Source organism: Vigna radiata, chromosome 8, assembly GCF_000741045.1.
Source record: "Vigna radiata var. radiata cultivar VC1973A chromosome 8, Vradiata_ver6, whole genome shotgun sequence".
Classification (NCBI taxonomy): Eukaryota; Viridiplantae; Streptophyta; class Magnoliopsida; order Fabales; family Fabaceae; genus Vigna; species Vigna radiata.
In genome coordinates this window covers 1,097,451-1,121,063 of record NC_028358.1, presented here as the reverse complement: position 1 = coordinate 1,121,063, position 23,613 = coordinate 1,097,451, and the positions used below count along the sequence as shown (strand labels likewise).

The 23,613-nt window shown below is 33.0% G+C and overlaps 2 protein-coding genes across 2 annotated transcripts; both read left to right on the top strand.

Annotated features, from left to right (window-relative positions):
* Positions 1–5,633: 5,633 nt before the first annotated feature.
* Positions 5,634–9,468, top strand: LOC106772854. Its single transcript, XM_014659466.2, has 2 exons — positions 5,634–6,207; positions 8,932–9,468. Exons 1-2 carry the CDS (start codon positions 5,969–5,971, stop codon positions 8,987–8,989), a joined length of 297 nt encoding a protein of 98 aa, XP_014514952.1. The 5' UTR covers positions 5,634–5,968; the 3' UTR covers positions 8,990–9,468.
* Positions 9,469–18,299: 8,831 nt separating this feature from the next.
* LOC106770018 lies at positions 18,300–23,278 on the top strand. Its single transcript, XM_014655838.2, has 5 exons — positions 18,300–19,130; positions 19,969–20,853; positions 20,942–21,391; positions 21,532–21,718; positions 22,032–23,278. Exons 1-5 carry the CDS (start codon positions 18,549–18,551, stop codon positions 22,973–22,975), a joined length of 3,048 nt encoding a protein of 1,015 aa, XP_014511324.1. The 5' UTR covers positions 18,300–18,548; the 3' UTR covers positions 22,976–23,278.
* The last annotated feature ends 335 nt before the right edge of the window (positions 23,279–23,613 follow it).

Genomic DNA, 23,613 nt, shown 5'->3' with positions numbered 1-23,613 from the left:
AATTGTCTTTTTCACCTTTTTTCATTTTAATTTTTGTATATTTTTCTTTATGTTTCAACACTTTTCACTTTTTTTTTTCATTTCTTTCCACATGTATAAAAAAATATATTATGAAGGCTAATTTTCTAAATATAATGAAGGCTAAATTTTTTAAACTTTAAGATTTTTTATTAGACATTTTTGAAAATTACTTTTAAAGTTAGGTCTTATAAATGAAAAAAAAAGTGTTATATTTTAATTTATAGCCTTATATATATGATATAATTCCTAAGTTGTAAAAATAGTCAATTTTTACATTTATTTACTTCTTTTACACCTGAAAAGTTTAGGAATATTAGGAGTGGTTGACTATACAATGGTCAATTCTCCAATCTTCAATACCTGGATAAATCATACAATTTGAGTGGTCTTAAATCATACATGTTTTAAAATCGATCAATTATTATAAAATGGAATTCGCAACAAGTTAATAATGTATAGATATATTATACTTTGGATTAAAATAAATAATTTGAACTGTATAACAAAGTTATTTTAAATCGAAATAAAAAAATTAAGAAAACTAAATATAAAAATAAACATAAAAAAAAATATATTGTTCGAGATGACTGATAAAGAGATTTTTAATCTAATTACGTGAAAAATTATTCAATAAAAAAGAGAGTGGAGATTAATTTTGTTCAAAAATATATATAGTAATAGATGTAAAGTAAATATTTTAATAGATTTTATTGTATATAAGAACGTACAGTAATTGGTTCAATTGGTTTAGAAGTTGGTTAATTTTTAGATTAGAGTTAAAAAAGAAAATTAACTTTAGATTCAAGAATATTTTAATAATTTTAAAATTTTAAGAAAAAAATTAAAAAGGTAATTATTAAAAATTTAGATTGATCAAATAAGTTATTAATTTTTATTTTATTTTTAATTTTAAAAAATAACTATTTTTTATTTTTTTTATTTTAAAAAACAAAAAAAACAATTACCTTTTAAAAAATATAATGATTTACTGTTTATAGTATCCGTTATAGAACCCTTTTGGATTTATGTAACCTGTCTGGGTTTATAGATTATAAAACCTTCTGGTTAAATAAACAACTACTTTTTATTTTATTTTTTATTTTAAAAAATAACTACCTTTTAAAAAATATAGGTTAAATATATGTTTTAGTCCTCATATTTGTACCCAATTCTCAATTGGGTCCTCATGTTTTTTTTTGTCCCAATTGCGTCCTAATATTTGTAAATTTGGGGCAATTAAGCCCTNTCCGTTAAGGGATCAGTAACGTCGTTTGCATTGTGCTGATGTGTAACAGGCATTTATTATTTAATTTAAATGAGTACATTACGTGGAATTTTTATTTTAAAAAAATTCATTCAAATGACATGTATGTATTAAGAGAGAGTTTTATTTTTTAAAAAAAAAAAAAAACCGGCCCAAAACCTAGGCCCAGGTTTCATTTAACCTAAAATTCCCCTTAGGGGTTCAACTTTCTCACTTCATTCTAACATTCCTCTCAGCCTCCAGAGACCAGGGTCTCTCTCCCCCTTTTCCAACCGGACCTGCACTCTCTACCACGCCCACCACGTCACCGGCGACGACAAACGTCACCGGAATCAAAGGAGGACAAAGGGGGTGACGCGCCTGGTGGAAGGGGGCGCGGTATCAATGGCTGCGGAGGTCATGGCGGCGATGCCAGAGGAGGGGGTGACGATTCTGGAGGCGGTGGTCAAGAGGGGTGGGTTGGTGGCTGTGGCGGCGGCTTACGCCGCGATTAAGCGGCTGGGGGCGGTTCTCAGGGGGGGCGGCGACGCTGGTCACCATGTGTCGGAAGGGCGGGTCGGAGGTTGTGGCTGAGCTGGCAGCGGTTCCCGGAGTGGAGAGGATAATTTGGGAACTCATGGCCGTGGGAGTGTCAGGGGCCACGTGCGACGGTGGACGGCGGGGCTGGATGGCGGAATCAACTTTGAACGAATTGGCATAGGATTTATGATTTGATTTATGTTTGTTTGTTTGATGCAGGTGAAAGATGATGTTGGGTTGTTTGCTGTGATGATTTTGGGTTGTTGGTGGTTTTGGGTTAATTTGAGAAGGAAGAGAGGTTTGGGTGGAAACACGTGTGATAAATCTCAATAGAAATGGTGGTTGAATGAGATGATGAATGTGGAAATAATGAGTCTTAAGCTGAAGTGTTCCTTCTTTGTTAAGGAGGATGGCAATGGAGATTGGTCAAGTGAATCATGGATCTGTTGGAGTTGGAGGCTAAGATGAAGAACTGGAAATGAATGGAAAATGTGATTGGATGATCACGGTGAGAGGAGCTGAGAATAAAATAAAAACACTTTAAAAACATATTATATTAAATGTATTATTTTTAAATCAAAATTCCACGTAATGGAATTATTTAAATTAAAAACTAAATGTCCATTACAAATCAGCATGGTGCAAACGGCGTTACTGGCCCCTTAACGGAAATGGCTTAATTGCCCCAAATTTACAAATATTAGGACGCAATTGGGACAAAAAAAAAACATGAGGACCCAATTGAGAATTGGGTACAAATATGAGGACTAAAACATATATTTAACCAAAAATATATAATAAAAACTAATAATTTCTCAGGATTTTTAATAATTACCTTTTATTTTTTTAATTTTAAATTAAATTTTAAAATTATTAAAATACCCTTGAATTTAAAGTTGGTTTTCTTTTTTAACAGAAACATTTTTGTAATTTTTTGTACACTTTACTAAAATGTACCAACTGAAAAACCCCCTTATGTAAATTCACAAACTCCAAGTATATATATATATATATATATATATATATATATATATATAATTGTTCTCCTATTACGTGTGATATGTAAAGATTAATTATTTTAGAAATATAAATATTTATTTCTTAGAAAATAAAGTATCAGAATGGTGAGGTGTTTTATAATAATAAAATTTGTTTAAAATTAAAATAATTTAATTATATAAATAGAATTCAAATGTTTTAAAATAATTTTAAAGTAATATTTAAATGAAAAGTATTAATTAAAATGTTATTAGTAACATGTTGAAATCCATAATCACCTTTTTTATATATGCATACTATAATTATTTAAATACGTATTGTCATATGTTAATACTCTTGACAAATTAATTATTTCAGGCACTTATTAATATAATTCTTATGTATAAATCTCATTCAATTTTTTAAGACTTAATGTTTGAATACTGTTTTGATATATGTTTTTGTTCTTTTTTTTTTTAACTTGGTCTTAGCTTTTTTTAATAAAATTTAAATTTTCGTTAATTTTATTTTATTTTCTAATTGTATTTAGATAATTAATAGAAGTGTGCAATATATGCTACTTGATTGTAATTTTTTATTTTTAATTTCTTTTAATTTAAAAGAAAAAGTGATTTAAGTATCAAGTCAGCATTGTGTTATTGGAAGTAGATTTGTGTTATTGGAAATAGTAGTCTGACATGCTAATATTAGTGTCAAGTGTTAAGTGTCAAGTATCATGTGAAGTGTCAGTGTTTTATATTCAATTCAGTTTTAATTTTTGTTATTTTTTTTTCATTCTAGTTATATATTTTTTTTCAAAATTTAATAATTTTGTGCCTTTACAAATTGAGACCAAATTTAATATTTATATAAGTTTACTTTTTAAGATAAATTTCAGTTCTTACAAATATAATATAATAATATATTTCTAATTTTTTTTTTATTTTTAAATCATCTCCAACCCTAATTTTTTATATTTAACAAAAAATAAACAAAAATTTAATAATTATATACTAACAATATAGTTAGAATTGGTTTTAAAATAGTTAAAAAAGTATTTAATAAAATTTTTAATATAATATCTATATTAAAATTAAATTTGGTCTCAAATTGAATAGAAATAAAATGATTCAATTTTGAAAAAGATTTAGACTAAATTGAATATAAAACACTTCTTAACAACATATAATATTATTAATATCACATAGACATGATACATAAATCACATTTTTAAAATTAAGAAAAAATTTAAAATATTGAAAAATCACGAAGCCACACATGACCTAAATTATTTACTTTTGTTAACTATATTTAAATGTTAGTTAGAAAAATAACTAAATTAAACAAAATTAACAAAATTAAGACTTAATTATAAAAAACTAAGAGCATGTTGATTTAAATTCTTTTTGAATTAATTTGATTAAATCTTCAATCAAACTAATATGTCTAGTTATGAAAATGAACTAAGGATTTTGATATAGTTGATGGGTGGTTTTGGAAAGAATTATTATTTTTACATAAAAAATTCACATCACTTTAAATCTAAAAACTTAAAAACAAATTTTTTTTCTCATATAACGATCATTGTTTTTATTTTTAATAATATAAAACTTACGCCCATATTTAAATTCCTAACTTTAATATGAACTTATGATTAATAAATCCAAAAACTTTGTAACCTAACCACTACTCAAACAACTTGCAATGTTAGTTCTACAATTTCAAATCAATTTAACTAAAGCATCTATTATAACTTCCTTATAACATTTTAAACTCATTATCAACAATAATTAAAAAATAAAAAACACAAATTTTCCTTCAATCAAAATATACTATATTAACACATAACATATTTCATATAATCTCATTTTCAACATGTAATTTCATATCACCCTACTTTCAAGTCAATAAATTACAAGTTTTGTTTAAGAATCTTAATCAAAACTTGCAATTTATTAAACATCCAATTTAAAGAAAAAAAAAATTGAACACTCAATTTATTTGACTCTATTTATTTTATGTAAATAATAACTATTTTAAAGTTAAGTTTGATACAAAATATAAACAAATATTTATAAATGTAATTCAATTTTTTTAAACTTTTTTATTAAAAATAAACATGTAAAATATATATGATTATTTTATATAAATAAAACTATGTATTCTTTTCATTAAATATCAATTAAAAAAGGTAAAACAAATTTCAGAATTCATTGATCTAATTACAAGTTTCTTCATTTTACATAAATAATAGCATTATATTTAGTGACACAAGTATTACATGAAACAATTAAAGTGTTAAAACATAGAAAAATGCCAATTAGTGGCCAACTTATTTTTTCGTGAAATCCTTTACATTACAAAGAATAGGTCAAAAAGACTCTTTTAATAAGTTACTATAATAAAATTTAAAGTAAAAATTCTTTTAAATATTATAAATTTTTAATAATAATAGATTTAAAATTATTATGGATTATAATATGGTAATAATTTTTTTTAACAACTTTTTTTATAATAGACTATATATTACTATTTTATTAATCTATACGTTTAAAACGGATTAATCATAAATTATCACAAAATTAATTGTAAAAAATTGTAAAAGAAATTATTAAAAAAATATTAAAAAAATAAAGTAAAGGGTTTGGTTTTTGCAATTTTTATGAAAAATAGGTTTTTATATTTGAAAATTTTCGGAGAAACGACGAGTTATAATTATTTGGCAATTTCTTTATTTTTTATTATTTTCACAAGTTCTTACGTGTTGGGATTTTTCTCCCATTTTATAAATAAATAAATAAATATATATATATATATATATATATATATATATAAAAAATCCGATGCTCTTTAATTTGCAACCCGAAATTTTTGCCCTCATTTTCTCGAGAAAATAAATTTTTATTCATGACACTGAGATTCTGTTCTAACAATTTACTCTCACTTCAATTTTTTCCCTTCTCATTGTTTGTTTCCATTGATCTCCCTGCATCAGCGTCCTGGATAACGCGTTGACCTTACTTAGACTTGTTCCTCCAATTCGAAGTTTTGATCTTTTTCAGATTTCGATATTGGAACATGTTTTTCAGTCAAATGGGTCTCTTTCAAGTCTTCACATTGTTCTAAATATTTTCTGGGTTGGAATTTTGCTTTTGTTTGTGTCTGTTTGTGTGATTGGTGGTGGATATGGATTCCAAGGATGTTAATGGTTGCATCATGGATAAACACAAACCTGTGGTGGCTTCTTCTTTGCGGAGTGAAAAGGTTGAAGATCATGTCAACGGAGATGATGACAGCGACTCCAATTCTTTGTTGCCTCCTCGGAGAGGCGGCATGTCCAGAAACTCTGACAAGACTCGCCGGAGTGTGCAATGGAATGATAGGAATGGGAATAAACTTGCCGAGGTGTTGGAATATGAGCCTAGGTACCTTTTTTTTTATCAATTCGGTAAATCTTAGCGAATTTAGGTTGGCTGTTTTGAATTCAAAAATTGTTATGTTGTGTTAGATTTGTTTTCTTTTTTATCTCCAATTTTAAGATTTTGATGTTCTAATGTTTTTAGCTGGAACATTTATTGCACACTAATTGACTGGTCCAGTTTTGTATTGCTCTAAGAAGAGGAAAGAAATTTTTGACATGTTTTTTTTTCTTCCAAATTTGGGGCATTTCGTGAGTTTTTGCTAAATCTTTGCTGTTTAGGGTGGTAATTACATGTCTGTAAATCTATTTAGTGGTTTGTTTGTGTTGTTAAATCTTTTACTCAAAATAAGCAACTCCTCTGGAATGAGTTAATGAACTCTGTGGAAATACTGGTGTCTGTCATCTTCATGTTCATTACTCTTGATTTGATCTATGGAGGAGTTTATGATGATTATCACTTCATTAATTTCTATGAAATTACCCATATTTTATTTTAGGAGTATTTGGACCAGCATAAGGTAATTAAACTTGGATGTCTCTGTCAGAAAGGCAAGTTGAGGTTGAAATGTGAACTGATATATTTTATATTTATAATACTCAGAATATTTGTGTGGTGGTGATAATCAATGGTTGCTTGGTTTTGTTATTTCGTTAGAGGTTCTTTGAACCGGTGCATTCCTCTAATTTAGACATTTTTGGTCCTCTTTTTCCTTCTCATTTCACTATTTTTGGTGTTGGACTTTTGGACCTTTTCTCAGTGCTGACAATTTCCAAGATATGAATTTGGAACTTGAGATCTTCTTGTTCTATCTCTAAAAGTGAAAAGAATAAGTCAATTTCAACTTAACTAATGGCTTTACCTTGTTTTATAGAAAACATTTTTTATTATTGACTCTTGATTTTTACTGCTTTTTTTTGTTAAGAAAAGAAAAATTAATTTCAGCTTAATTCATGTGTTTTTGTTGTCTTAGGATCTTTAGAACTATTGGTTACTCTCTCAAAGGTTGGCATGTGTACAGTGTCATGACTTACATTTGACATCAGATCTTAGTTTGATTTAACCTGATAAATTTGAAATCCTCCTGCTTTCTACTGCTGAGTTTTCTTAGGACTTACTTTAGGGCAGTTTATTTTATGAGTATCTTTCTGATAATCTGTAGATGGTACTTTTAGCTGGTGTTTTCTTTGACATGTACCCAATAGGATTGGAATTTGGAGGGCACTTCAGTTGTTTCACTTGGTGTCACCCTCACTGACTAACTATTATTCATTCAAGTGAAGTATATTCTGTCCTCTCTTATGGGCTACCCTCTCCTATTGACTCACAAGTTTCTTATCCCATGACTGTACTCAAAAAATGTACCACATACTCCTTTGCTTCATAGCAGTTATAGGGAAGTGAAAAAGACTAAAGAACATTAAATTAATGTTTAAACTATGAAAGATTTATTTTCTTAGACTTACAACTTTGTGTGCAGACTAGTAAAATACTAACTAAGTGATGTTTGAGTTTTAATTAAACCCACAACTTTTAGAATTTGCATGGAATTTGATATGCCATAGCCTGTCTTTTAAAATCACAGTCTCGATCCCTACATATTTTTGTTCTTACCTAAAGAAATACACGTGGGGCCTTTCAACCTTATTCATCACCAGCATTAACGAGTGGAAAAAATTGTTATTAACTGATATAGATGATCTTTGGAGGGATAAATCAATGTATGCATAATCTTTCAAGGACCTAAACTCCAGTTTGCTAAATTTTTAATATTTGACAATCAGCATTTTAATTGTACTACAAGGAAACTGTCAATGTAAGTTGTTGGCACTAATTAGGTTAATTTAGAACCTTTTGTTATAGGAGAGGAAATGAAGGGCTAATAAGAGGAAGAAAAAGTAGTGAACATGCAGGCTAGTTTTGGTGAGGAAGAGTGCATAAGGTGTTTTATTTTGACACAGACTGGAAAGTACAGGTTTATGAGTTGTGAGGTGGAATTTAGTTTTTCTCTCACTCATGAAGAAGTTGAAAAGGATTCTTAAGAATAGTCTATGCTGTACTGAGGGAGGATTTATTGGTTACTGTATTTTGTTAGTGAGACTAAGGAGACACTATTAGGGGGAAAAAACTTATGTTCCTATTTATATAGGATAGGTTACAAACATGATAGCATCTGTTGACGAGGGTAAACTTATGGTGACACCCACAGAAAATATAAATTACAAGGATAAAGCTTATGACCTATAGAACCCTTGGGGAAAAGTAGAAAAATTTAATATGGAATCATTAGTTTTAAGGATTTTTATTGATACATGTGAACGGAAATATATCATAGAAGCCATATTGCTTGAAGTGAGCAACTGTTCTCCATTATAGAGAAAACTATACTTGTCTCATTTTGTGTGTTTTCTTTATCTTCTGAACTCATACAGATGCGTTGGAGTTGTTCCTATGCTGGTGGAGTTAAGGATGTGTTAAACTGTAGTAAAAAATTCTTTAAACTCCTTAGTTTAATTTCACCTAAAGAAAGGCAAAGGAGGAAAACAGTAACAAGAAAAAAAGTAAAGATGTTTCTATTTTGTCTGTCTATTTGGGATAAAAGTTCAATGCATATGCAATACAACTACAATGTTAAAAAATGTAACTGAGTGTGACAATCAATCTTATGTGGATCATTTATTTAGATAATACAAGAATTTTTTCCCATTTGGTCTCCCATTCTGTATGCAGTGATGCCAGTGATTCAGAAGATGAGGATTCAGATTCTTGCATCTGCACAATAATGTAGAAACCATCTTGATAATTGTCTCAAACTCTGCTGGATCAGGGGGCATTACTGTGGCATGCCAGCCCTGACTTTGACCAAAACTTGACAACTCAGCAGGTTTGATCTGTGTTTTGAGGTGGGACCAACAGTCCAATAAACCTAGACAAGCAGCTTCTCATGTCTACCTAGTGTATCCATTTCACCTTCACTGGGTTTTGAGATGATTTCATATATGGACTTTGGAGTGAGTTCTCGGATGTAGATCAAGTACACATGATAGAAATGTGAGTGGTGATAGCTCTGCACTAAACTTTAATCACCGTTTTCTAGTTGAAGAGGAGGCACCTTTATTAAATATTTCCTTGTTTTTTTGTTCCCCAATGTATGGAATAAATTTCATGATTTGGGTATTCATTCTCAAATAATTATGCTGAAACAGTCCTTGTGTACTGCTTTCCCTTTGCTGTCGAAATTAGAATAAGCATTTATATTCAGTTCTATTTATGTGAATCTAATTTTACATGTGTTTGACTTGACAATAACTCTTATAGAAGTTGAGTTTTATCAATCGAAATCTTGAAGAATAACAAGTCTTTAAATTTTTGTAAAACTGAAAAATGAATTGATCCTTTGTTAGATTTACTTTCTTTTATTCTAGGTCCAACATGAATACAAATATAGACAAAACCTCACTCCAATTATGCATAACTATTGACAGCAAAACACAGGATAAGAATTATACATATGAACACTACTCAGTCATCCCAACTGGCTCTTACCAACTTGTTGAAGGAATAAACAGAAGAATCAAACTTCATGCTCCTCTTCTATAATTGATGTCCTCATACAGGGTGCAAATATTATATTGTAGTCAACCGTGTGATTCCTTGCCAACTAAAATTTCACCAATCAAGTCAATGAATTAATATTTTCTAGATCTTTCATTCTCTTTCATGCCTGCATAGGTAACAATTAACTTTAGTCATAGAGCAATAGGATTCATAGAAACGAGCCAGTTCAAAAAATTGGAATCAACTGCAATTTCTGGCAATAGAGGCTAAGAGTTGGAGTTATGTGCTTCTGAATCTGACGTCAAAGGTGAGAAATAGAAGCTTGCCTCTGAGGCTAAGGGCATGCTTTTCTTTGGCTCTGGTGGAACAATGACCTTCCTCTTTTGCTTATTACCGGATGTAACTTTTGCTTTGATTGCTTTCCACTGAGTCTGGTTCTCTACAGGGCACATTACAGTAGACAGACACTTGCTTCTGTTTTGTCCACATAAGTATGATTTCAAGTAAGGTTCAGTGGGAACTAGTGGCAATTGATTCTTTAGTCCTTCTTCTGCCACCAAGGAATACAGCATAATCAACTCTTTATGTCTTGTGTTCTGATCACGTGCTTCAAACTCTTTATTCTCTTCACTACCATCACCATCATCAAATTCATTGTTGTTGTTGTTATTGTCAGCATCACTATTAGATCTTCATATGTTATATCTTCCTCGTTATCACAGTCTTCTATGTAATTGTAACATTCATAATTAGAAGGATATGTAATTGTCAAAGCTGCAGACCCTTCTGCTTCACTATAGGTGTTGCCTCTTTTTTTTCTCTCTCATTATCTAAAATTTGATATTCAATGAGGTTTAGCTGATCTGTCTTTAAATTCAAATTAAACCTTACTTTCTTCATATTTTTGCCACTAGTATGATCATTACACTTTTCCCCACTTCTGTCAAAACTCAAAAACAATTAATTTACTGCCATACACACATTAAATATGTGAGAAAGAGAGGAAGATAAGTGCTAACTAGCCTGAAATTAGAAAATGTCACAATGGAATTCTGTGACAGCATGATTCACAGTGAGAAGAGTTTAGAGTTAGAGCTTCATAATTTCCATATTTGGAGAAACAAAATGTCAATTAACTATATCCAAGAAATCCAATTGCACAATTACACAATTACAACTTAATTGTTACACCTAGAACCTGGAGGACTAAAATGTCAATTAACTATATCCAAGAAATCCAATTGCAATTATTAACACTTGAAACAAAAGTACAATTAAATGGCTTATTTACTGTATTTTGTTGAAGTGTGAAATTATTTTATTTATAGTGCAATATGTAAAATTGTACTATACTTTTTATATTTGTAATTGTATTAAAATTCTTCAATTGTTACCAAATTATTTGTGGTTGTTTAGTGAACAGTGTTTTATATTACTAGTTTTATTCACACACACACACACAATTTGAAAAAAATTGAATATTATACTTATATTTCGTTTATGACGTGGAAAGATATTTTAATTAATAAATGTTTTTAAAATTGATATAATGATTTTGTAGCCATTATATTATTTATGTCTATTTGGAATTAATAATTGATATTTATTGAACAAATAAATTTTGAAAATTTCAAAGAGTGAGCAACACGTGAACACTTTTTGTCTCATTATATCGGGTAAGCTCATTTAATATTCATATTATATTGAAGAAGTTGTGAGTGATGTGTTGTGTTGTTAAGATGATAAGTTGCTTGAAGTTGGTATAAAGAAAACAAGCTCATCCATTGTTTTCACCATTCCTGACCGGAAAAGCTTCAGCTCAGTGTCAAGTTGGCCATTTGCTCATACTCAATGTTTGTAGTTTTATGTTTTTTCATTATTTTCTTCTGAAATGCTTAAAGTAAACTTTTGATTAAAAAAAATGTAAGTTGGGTAAACATTTTTTTGAGAGATTCGATACACAGTTTCTACACTTGGTACCATTTTAAAAACTTCTTAACTATATAAAGATATCTATGTGTATATAAATTCTTGTCCGATTCTTTTTTTATTCGATGTGAGACTTTGTTTGCACTCCAATACATATCACTAGCTTATTTAGATATCACCTCCCATTCATTTGAACATACTTTAAAAAAAATGGTTTTTTATGTTTACCAATACTTATGTTTTATTTAAATGTTAAATTTAGAATTACTTATTGATTATTTGTGTATTGTTTGACTAGTGACCTCCCATTCATTTAAATATATTTCAAACAATTTTTTTATATTTACTAGTAATTATTTCTTTTAAATGTTAAATTTATAATTACTTGGTTACCATGTGTTGAAAATAATTTGACATTGCATGCTACCTAAAATTATCTTCATAATATGCATCAAATACATTCATTTTTATTTCTAACAACATCTTCATACCATCGATAAAAAATTGAGATATACATTTATGTTATTTACTGATTGTTGGAATCTTGAAATCATCATTGGTAATATAATATGTTTTCTATTGATGTATAAGATATTGTAAAGGATCAACAAAATTGATCCTGAGTTGTGTTTTCGGTTTAAGTTTCTATAAGGATTCATCATATTTTTACTTAATCCAATTCTCAAAGTTTCTTGACTTCATACCAAATCTAAAAAAGTTTCATCAATCTCCTTCACTATTGTTAGAAGTGAGTTTTAGGCCTAACTCAACTCCACAAAACCGGCTTGTAAGGTGAGATCTACACTCCACTTATATATTATAAATTGGCCTTATCTCTAGTCGATGTGGGACTTTCAACACACCCCCTCACGTCAAGGTATATACATCTCGAACGTGAGATTAGATATTAATGGGTGGTCCGATAACGGCCCAATAAGGGATGGAACTATATGCCCAACTAATATCGCTAGGATCGGCTCTAACCATGGTTTTGATACCATGTTAGAAGTGAGTTTTAGGCCTAACTCAACCCCACAAAGTTGGCCTTGTGAGGTTGAGTTAGGCTTATAACCCACTTAATATAAAATATGTAAGTGGTATCAGAGCCGATGGTTTGGTTGGGAATGCTTCCGCTGGAGGGGAGTGAGTGAGAGAAAAAAGAAAAAGAAAATAAAAGAAAAAAGGAAAGAGGGGAGAGTTTAGAGAGAAAAAAAAAGAGAGTCAAATACCCAGAGAGAAAAGATAGAGTGGGAAGAGTCTAAGTGTCCGAAAGAGAGAAAAGGAGAAAGAGAGAAAAAGAGAAAGAAAGAGTAAGAGATGGCTAATCTTGCAAACAGTGTTTTCTCCAGATTCTTTGCGATGAAAAATATGCGAGAGAAGGACATTCTACGAGATTGTAGATGAAGGATAGGTTCTATGAGATTGTAGAAGAGTTCACAACGAATATAGTGATCCCTATACCGAAAGTCTTCTTGGCAAAGGGTATTCAGGTAAGCGAGTTCTGGCGGTTGGAAAGGGCTACTTGTGGTTATGGAGGCACACTGGTAGCAGAGATTTTAGCCACTAGTTCAAGTGCTTTAGGAAAAGTTTGGAACACTCAAGACCCTAGACGATCTGGGAGAAGGAAGGAAGAATTTAAGTTTATGGGGGAGTTTGTTGGGATAAACTTAAATTTTAGAGATTTATTATTTTATTAGTTTTGAGCCTAGTAATATTTAGTTTGATTTGATAGAGAGAAAATAAGAACAGGTAGTTATGATTTTGTGTTTATTAGGTAGAATATTATTTTATGATAGAATAAGGAGATTTTATTTTTAGGTAAGTTGATATTTTATTGTCAGTTTTTATTATTTGTAATTGGCCCAAGGCCTAATTTGCACCTATTTAAAGGTTGCCAAAGTTTAATAAAAATAACCCACCATGGATTGAAGAGTAATATTATTTGTGTGGGTCAAACCCACAATGGATTGAAGAGTAATATTATTTGTGTGGATCACGTTATGAGTGTGCAAGGGAGATTTTCCCAACAAGTGGTATCAGAGCCAGGCTCCGATCCTGGGACCTGTGGGTTATGGGCCTACCACGCTTCCGCTGCGCAACAATCTCCGGTCGTCGTCTCTGACCACCGTCTCCGGCACCGCTGCCGGCACCTTCTCCGGCACCGCTGCCGACACCTTCTCCGGCCACCGTCTCCGGCCACCGTCTCCGGCACCGTCTCCGGCCACCGTCTCCGGCAACCGTCTCCGACCACCGTCTCAGGCCACCGTCTCCGGCCACCGTCTCCGGCCACCGTCTCTGGCCACCGTCTCCGAAAATAACATTAACAACAACCTTAAGTTTGAAGTAAGCAAAGTAATGCAAGAATTACAGCCATGGCCTAGAACCATTCAAAGAGATGATCTGTCAAAAATAGCATGTAAGACAAATCCATACATCATAGCCACCCAGTCTGATAACAGCTCTTCACAACTGTGTAGGGAATCTGGATGCATAGAGACTGGTAGCCTACATCTAGGAGCTCATTTTCCCACATGGAGGCCCCTTTGGAAACCTTTTGCCGTTTGACTCTACTCTCGTGATCAATCTTAGATCTGGGACCTTTGCAGGCCATTGCGGAAATCAAAATGCAAGCATGAGAAGTATATATTTTTCAATACAACAAAAGCTTTAAATATCGGGCGATTAACAAGAGGAAATGCATGTAGAAAAAAGAAAGTCGTGCAAAATAGAGTTGCGGGGAAGAAACATAACCTTATCGTGCGAGTAATTGCATAAATTGAAAATGGATGGGAGAAATTAAGGCTTAAGAGAAGAGAGTGAGGGTGGAGAAGAGATTGAGGATGGAGAATTGCAATTTTATGCCCAGTAGAAAAAAAAAGGATTAGGGTTTTTGCAATTAAAAAATTTAGCTCAATCAGAATTAAACATTACTTATCAATTAACCGGCACCAAGGACGCACAATGATAGTTCGAATGAGGGAAAATTAGGGTTTTAGAGAGCTCAACGAAAGAGAATCGATGCTCCACTAAAGGGGATAAAGGGTTCGACGAGAGAAAACCACAACCAGAACACTGATTTAGGAAGGGTTACAGTGAAAGAGAAGGAAGAATAGGTTTGGTGGTGGGATTGAAGAGGCGTGGCCCGACCCTTTTTCCAAACGAGTAATGGCAACACGATTGAGAAAGAAGAAAATAGGGTTTGCGACTTTTTCTATATGCATTTTAAATAACTTAATTTTATTTATTTATTAATTAATTATAAATCCGTATATAAAATTTGTATGTAACTATTTTTTCACTTATATACTGATTTTATATACAGATATATCCTTCGAAAAGTTTTCATTAAGAGGTAATGGATGTAAAGGGTCTTGAGGAAATAAGACAGAGTGAGAGATTTTGTTATCTAGGACAGAAGACGGCATGCGGTTAATGAGATAACATGCAGTGAGAACCGCATCACCCCAAAAACGCGAGGGTACTTGACCATGAATTAGAAGTGTACGAGTTGTTTCAATGAGGTGTCTATTCTTGCGCTCAGCCACCCCATTTTGTTGAGGAGTATACGCACAAGAGGTCTGGTGAAGAATGTCATGAGACGCCATAAAATGTTAAAACTGTTGAGAAAGATATTCATGACCATTATCACTGCGTAAAGTTCGAATAGAAACCCTAAACTGTGTTTTTATTTCATTAAAAAATGATTGGAAAATAGAAAACAACTCAGAACGATTCTTCATTAAAAACAACCAAGTACAAAATACTGAAATCCTAAAGTGGACTTAACACGACTAGGTCCCCAAATATCAGAATGAACTAATGAAAAAGGGAACGACGCTCGTTGTGAAACACTACGAGGAAAGGAACTACGAGTATGCTTTCCTAACTCACAAGACTCACATGACAAGTTGGATAACTTCGACAAACTCGGAACAAGTTGCTGCAGTTTGGCAAGGCTGGGATGACCGAACTGAGCATGAAGAAGGGATGGTGACTCCATGATGACACTAACATGTGGAGAAGGGCGGAGAAGATATAGACCATGAGACTCACATCCTGTGCCAATCATGTGTTTCGAACTCCGGTCCTGCAAACAAACAGAATCTTTAGTAAATGAAATAACACGTTTAAGCCTAACTCAACCCCACAAAACCGGCTTGTAAGATGAGGTTTGCACCTCACTTATATATTATAAATTGACCTTATCTCTAGTCGATGTGGGACTTCCAACACACCCCCTTCACGCCGAGGTATAGACATCTCGTGCGTGATAGTAGAAATTGGATGGTCCAATAGCGGCCCGACAACGGGTGGAAACAGAAATACCCACTTAGAACTCGCTAGGATAGACTCTAATCATGACTCTGATACCAAGTTAAATATAGTGAAAATTATATATTGGAATTAATCCATTGTGTTAAATACACACATAGGGTTCTCTATTTATAATAGAAGAAATATGGGCTAAGCCCAAATGTAAATGAATATGTAGGATGGTGTTCTTTGAGTTGATGTTTGTGGATTGGTTCTGTGTGTGCAAGGAAAAGTGAAAGTGATGATGGTGTTAGGAGTTGTGAAGATGTCTAAGAAGAAGAAAATGGGTTGAGACATGGCAAAAAAAGTGATGGCAGTCCCTGTAGTTTTGTTGCTTTTAGCCACTACAGGCCTCATCAGTCAGTGATGGCAGTCCCTGTAGTTTTGATGCAAGCCCCATCCTTACTTGATGGCAATCTAGTCCCTGGAGTTTGTCATTGTTCTCCTTTGTCAAAGTCATCCCACTTGAAGTTTCACGGTACTATTTGAAGTTTCGCAGTTGTCTACTACTGTCCATAAATTGTTGTTAGTTGTTCGTCGACAAGTGATTGCGCATCTGTTTGCCGCACACTCTTGAAGACAAATCATATATTTCAAATCGAGTTTATTTATTCCAAGCTTGGTCCATACAATCTGTATGCTCCAGCTTGAGGGGGAGTGTTAGAGATATTATATTTAGTTTATATTGTGTTTATGTTAATTAGGGAAATATAGTCCTTGTATGTTTATTAGGAAAACATTGTTCTTATTTTATTTTATTTTATTCCTACATATTCATTTATATTTGGGCTTAGCCCATATTTCTTCTATTATAAATAGAGAACCCTATGTGTATGTGTGTATTTAACACAAGAGATTAATTCCAATATATAATTTTCACTATATTTAAATTTGTTTTTTTTTTTTTAAAAAATGTGACCACCACATACACACCATTAATACTACAAACTTATTTTTGTGTAATACACAATCATAAGGATATGTGTATTTTTTGTACTCCATACTCATGAGACATATTATGATTGAGTAACATATGTTACCTTCTAAGACATCTCCTTCAACAACTTTACAAATTAGGTAAAACTTTTATATTTACATTCATTTCTTATTTTTAAACTAAATAATCTTAAAGTTGTTAAGGAAATTAAGATTTTGGAGAAAGTTATATTTGAGTGTTTATATGGAGGATAATCGATTAGTTTCATAGGTTTAAGTGCCCACATTTACATATTAGAGTCTTAAGATGAATAAAACTGGTTTTACATTCACACATTACCTGCTTAGATCAAGGGAAAAAAAAATCCTCCATGATAATTAGTGAAATAAAACTTCATTTTTAAGACAAAAAAAAATACCATTTCAATAACATGTTAGATTCTTCGTATATATTGTCATTAGGGTTTTAATAATGTTATGATTTTAAGACATTTCATTTATCATAAGACTTATGTTATAGTACTTTTAAATTAAAAAGTTAAAGTGTGTATAAGTAGGGTACCTTTTGTTTGAAGGTTGATATCTTGACACTATTGAAATAAAAAATATCCAAACCACAATCTCAACATACCAATATTTTAATTAACATTTTAAATTTAAAATACTAATATATATTTACATTATTAAAACACTTGATGGTGCCTCTAATTTTAAGAAATAAGTGTCAAACCACGGTTTAACATGATATTTTAACAATTTTTCTTAGAATTTTTTTACAACAGATGTTACTATTTTATTAGTTCGTATATTTGAAACAAATCAATTATAGACTATCACAAAAACACTTATAAAAATATTATAAAAAAATTATTAAAAATACATTTTATTTTCTTTTTAGGTCAAAAATATAATAAAAAAGAAATTTAATAACTTTTTGACGGTCGTGATAACTCGTAATTGATCGGTTTGATATATATAAATCAATAAAACGGTTTGAAATATATAAATCAATAAAATATTGATAATTGTGAAAAAGTTTTTAAAAAAATGGTTAAAATACGATCATCCTATTAATTCTTCTCCCGAGTAAACGTAACACGATCAATCAAAAATCTCAAACAAACTAACTACCTCTGTCTAAACAAATACGAGAAGGCGACGATGACTTATGACAACACAAACAGAAAGAAAAAGAAAAAATGGTAAAACCACCCTGTAATTTAGCACTTGCATGTCGCAACAAAGCATTGTAGTGCAAAAACAAAATGTTTCCGACAAAAATGCACGAGTCTTCTTCTATTCTAGCTAATATACCACCTTTCGTTTGTTTCTCCTATTCTTCGGAGATGACAACGTGGGCAAAGCACAATCACTCATCTCTTTCACTCTCTCTCTCATGCACCATCCATGCAGAAAAGTGCTGTCATTAGGGTAACGTAAACGAACACCATAGCCTTAATATTCTTCCTATATCTCTTTCTTATCCCCTCATTTAAGACAAACAAAACCGCTTCCTTCTCTCTGTCCATTTTCTTTAGATCATTTAGTCATTGTTTTGGTCGCCGCCACCATTCACCGCTAGGTCTGTGACCAATCACCCATCTTCTCCTATGGGCCTGCAAAGCCGCCGGGATTCATATTCAGGCCCCTTGCTTTCTACGGCACAGCATAGGAAAGATTACAGTTACAGCTGTTGTCACCGATGTCACCATAGTAATCCTGACCAACGTGCTTTCGAATATGCCGGTAAAGACGAGACCAATGATTTGATCTTGCCTTTCCAGAAACTCGAAAGACTCAATCAGGATGACATAAGGGAATGTGCTTATGAAATTTTTTTCACCGCCTGCCGATCCTCACCGGGATTTGGGAGCCGGCAAGTGCATTCGTTCTACTTGAATAACCAGGAGAACGAGGTGAAGTCACCCAATGTGGTGATGTCGCCAACAAGCAAGGTAAAGCGGGCCCTAGGGCTGAAGATGTTGAAAAGGTCACCTTCAAGGAGAATGGTGTCTGGTGGTAGCGGCGGGCCATCCTCACCGATAGCTGGAGGCAGCCCTTTTCATAACAACACGCCACCGAGGCCGCGGCGGCCCATGACTTCTGCAGAGATCATGAGACAGCAGATGAGAGTGACTGAGCACAACGATAATCGACTGAGGAAAACCATCACGAGGACCCTTGTTGGCCAAGTATGTAGTAAGCACACGCATGGTTGCATGCGTGCACGTAACATCTTGCTAATTTAGTAATCATTAATATTATTGCTTCAAAATTGTTTTGAATTTAGTAATCATTATTATTTGCTCTGAATTTTGTTTTGGTTCTGATTTTATGTTTTCTGTTGAAATTGTGTGATGACTTTGATCCAACCTCATTACTATGATTACCTTTTGATTCAACCTTATTATTATGATGTCTGTGGTTCTTCTAATTGTGTAACCATGCAATATACATGGTTTAAAACATCTCAAAATGAGGGTACTTTTACATTTCATGTATTAATTACACATGTAATTTTGTTAGAAAAGAGGAAGAGGCTGTATGTATATATTTATATCTATCTATCTCTATATATATGTATGTGTTTGTATGTGTTTGTGTGGGCGTGTACCAACCGAAGACATTATCGAACGGAAATGTTCATATAAAGTAATTAACTAGATTTGTGAAACCGAAATTTCTAAAGTGAAAGAAAAAAGGAAAAAGATTATGTTGGTTATGATGCTTCCATTTCGCACATTTTGGACTTAATTAGCGTGACTCCATTTCTTTTCATTGAATTGATAACAATGACCAATAATTTGAAACCAAACAGAATAAGTAAAAGTTACTTCTATGGTCTAGTAATGAACAGAATCAAGACATAGCTTATGATAATGAATAGAATATGAAAACAATAATATTATATATATATATATAACTTTTGGTATATTGAACTTTTTTGTTGGATAGAGTATTACTAACTATACCCATAAACATATAGAGCACTTGTTGGTCTAACTTTTTCAAAATGCTGCAACGTTGCAGGCAGGAAGAAGAGCAGAAACTATCATTCTCCCCTTAGAACTTCTGAGGCACTTAAAACCCTCTGAATTTAGTGATTCCATTGAGTATCACATTTGGCAAAAGAGGCAACTCAGAGTCCTTGAAGCCGGGCTTCTCACACACCCTTCAATCCCTATAGAAAAAGCCACCACTTTTGCCATGCGCCTTAGGGACATCATTCGGAGTGGTGAGTCCAGACCTATAGACACTGGCAAAAACTCTGACACTCTGAGAACCCTTTCCAACTCAGTAGTTTCATTGGCATGGAGAAGCTCCAATGGTACTCCGACTGATATTTGCCACTGGGCTGATGGATTCCCTTTGAACGTTCACTTGTACACTTGTCTTCTTCAAGCCATTTTTGACAATAGGGATGACACATTAGTCCTTGATGAGGTTGATGAGCTCCTTGAACTGATAAAGAAGACATGGTCCATCTTGGGGATCACTAGGCCTATTCATAATGTGTGCTTCACTTGGGTGTTGTTTCAACAGTATGTGGTAACTGGGCAGATAGAACCTGATCTTCTTTGTGCCACTAATGCCATGTTGTCTGAGGTGGCCATTGATGCTAAGAGGGAAAAGGACTCACTCTATGTAAAGTTCTTGACATCAGTGCTGAGTACAATCCTGGGTTGGGCTGAGAAGAGACTGGTTAATTATCATGAGTATTTCCAGAGAGGAAATATTGGCCAAATTGAAAACATTCTTCCTGTAGTGTTGTCAGTCTCACAGATTCTAGGAGAAGATCTCTCAATATTTGATGATGGTGAAGGGGGAAAGAAGGGTGATATAACCATAGTGGATTCATCTGGGGATAGGGTTGACTATTACATTAGATCTACCATAAAACATGCATTTGAAAAGGTTTGTTTCTAAACTTCTCCTTACACCTTGGTATGTTATATTATTATAGTGTGTGTGTCTGTACATATAGTTCTTTTTATGAATGCAGGTAATCGATGCAGTGAATGCCAAGGCTATTGAATTGGAAATAAAGGGAGATTTCAGGGAAATTCTTCTTCATCTAGCTCAGGAGACAGAGGAATTGGCAATAAAGGAAAGAGTGAATTTTACTCCAATGCTACAGAAATGGCACCCAGCAGCAGGAGCAGTGGCAGCAATGATGTTGCACAGCTGCTATGGGCATGTGCTGAGGCAATATTTAGGTGAGGTGACCTCGCTGACTCGTGAGACCGTGGAGGTGTTGCAAAGGGCTGAAAAGGTAGAAAAGGTTTTGCTCCAAATGGTGGTTGACGAATGTGGTGAGGATAATGCTAAAACAGTGATGAGAGAGATGGCCCCGTATGAAGTTGATTCAATCATAATGAACCTCTTAAGAAAATGGATAAACGAATCATTGAGCAGTGGAAGAGACTGTTTGCAAAGAGCAAAAGAAACCGAAGTAAGTTTTGGGTCAAGGCTCTTCTTTCCATCAAAGATTAAAAGGAAGGACACAATTAAGAATATTTGTTTAGATAAAAGATTTGTTATTTATATTAAAGCTGAGAATGAATTGTTAATTTCCTTTCCCTTTCCCTGCAGACATGGAATCCAAAGTCCAAATCAGAGCCATATGCACCATCAGTCGCAGAACTGGTTAACTGTGCCAAGACAGTTGTAGAACAATTCTTTAAAATTCCAATGGGAATAACTGAAGATGTAGTTCAAGAACTTGCAGATGGATTGGAAGGCCTCTTCCAGGACTACGTGATGTTTGTTGCAGCATGTGGTGAGTGCTATGCTAGTGCATAAACAATAAAAGTCACTCTCTTTTGAGAAAAACAATACACATAAAAACTATTAAACCGGAGATTTCTATTTCACTTGGTGCAACTGGGATTGTATGTTTGAACATGGAAGTAAACAGTTTTTGCAAGAGTGCAGTACTTATCACTTGTAGGCATAACCAAGCAAAAGATTTTAGATAACACTAGCACAAACGTCAGGAATAACTTTAATATAAATTCAATGCATATTTAGATTTTTATCAATAATCACTACTACATTACCAATGCAAAATGGTGAGAAATCTATTGTCTCAGGTACAAAGCAGAGTTATATTCCTTCACTTCCTCCTTTGACAAGATGCAACAGAGACTCAAAGTTCATCAAGTTGTTGAAGAAAGCTACCCCTTGTGGTGCCAATTATTCAGAGATAGATCACATAAGTGAAGGTCATCATCCAAGGCCATCAACCAGCCGTGGCACACAACGCCTCTATGTTCGTCTCAATACCTTACACTACCTCCTCTCTCACATCAACACCATTGAGAAATCACTCTCTCATACTCCTGGGGTAATCCCTTCACCAAACCGCAAACGCAGTGGTCCCTATTTTGAAATAACCAATTCCTCCATCCCAGCAGCATGTCAACATGTCTCAGAAGTTGCAGCATACCGCCTCATATTCCTAGACTCCAATTCAGCCTTCTATGGAGGCCTATATCTGGGTGATGTTGCCAATGCGCGCATTCAACCAGCACTGAGGATTCTCAAGCAAAACATCACATTGATGACAGCACTTGTCACAGATAGAGCTCAAGCACTTGCAATGAGAGAATTGATGAAGGCCTCCTTTGATGCATTCCTCATGGTTTTGCTTGCAGGTGGAAGCTCAAGGGTGTTTAACAGGTCTGATAATGTGATGATCCAAGAGGACTTTGAGAGCTTGAACCGGGTTTTCTGCACTTGCGGAGAGGGACTGATAGCAGAAAATTTGGTGGAGAGAGAGGCTGCAGCTGTGCGGGGTGTCATTGCATTGATGGGGCAAAACACCGAACAGCTGATGGATGATTTCAGCATTGCCACATGTGAAACAAGTGGGATTGGAGTGATGGGAACTGGGCACAAATTGCCTATGCCACCAACCACAGGAAGGTGGAATAGGTCAGATCCAAACACAATATTGAGGGTGTTGTGTCATAGAAATGACAGATCTGCAAATATTTTCTTGAAGAGGACATTCCAGTTAGCAAAGAGAAGGTGAAGCCAAACTGATGTATCTCTCTTGCTGGAATTTAAGCACAGAGATACCATTGGCAATGATGCATCTCTTGCTCTACAATTCTTGCACTGTGACAAGAAGGAGAGCAAGGTTGCATATTTGGAAGAGCAATGCTTTGTTTTCATCATTAGGCATTGAAACATACAACAGACTAATGCAGAATATTTGCTGAATTGTATATCAAGTACAACAAAATATTCTTTAATTATTTTTTTGGGAGATAAAGAGAGAAGAAAAAAAAATGACAGTTTCTTAGCTTAGTTTTTTGATGTTGCATATATTAAGTAGGCCTACACATACTGCTCTCAGAATTTGTGTATGTAATTAATCAATTAGCTGAAAGGAAAATGTATTTTCTTTTCTAACTTTACTGTTAACTAAAAGGCATTCTTTCAAAAACAACACTAATCAAAATGCTGTTCTACAACTTAATAATCAACTTTTTCTTATAACCAACAAAACTTTACATTATTAATGAAACTGATACTGCATTAGTTTGATTTATGTAAGTAAAATGTAGTAACCTATAAATTAAAATATAAATTTTTAATAATAGTAAAATAATAAAATTATATTTTAAGAAAATTAAACCATAACAGTAGCTCCATTATACACTTTCT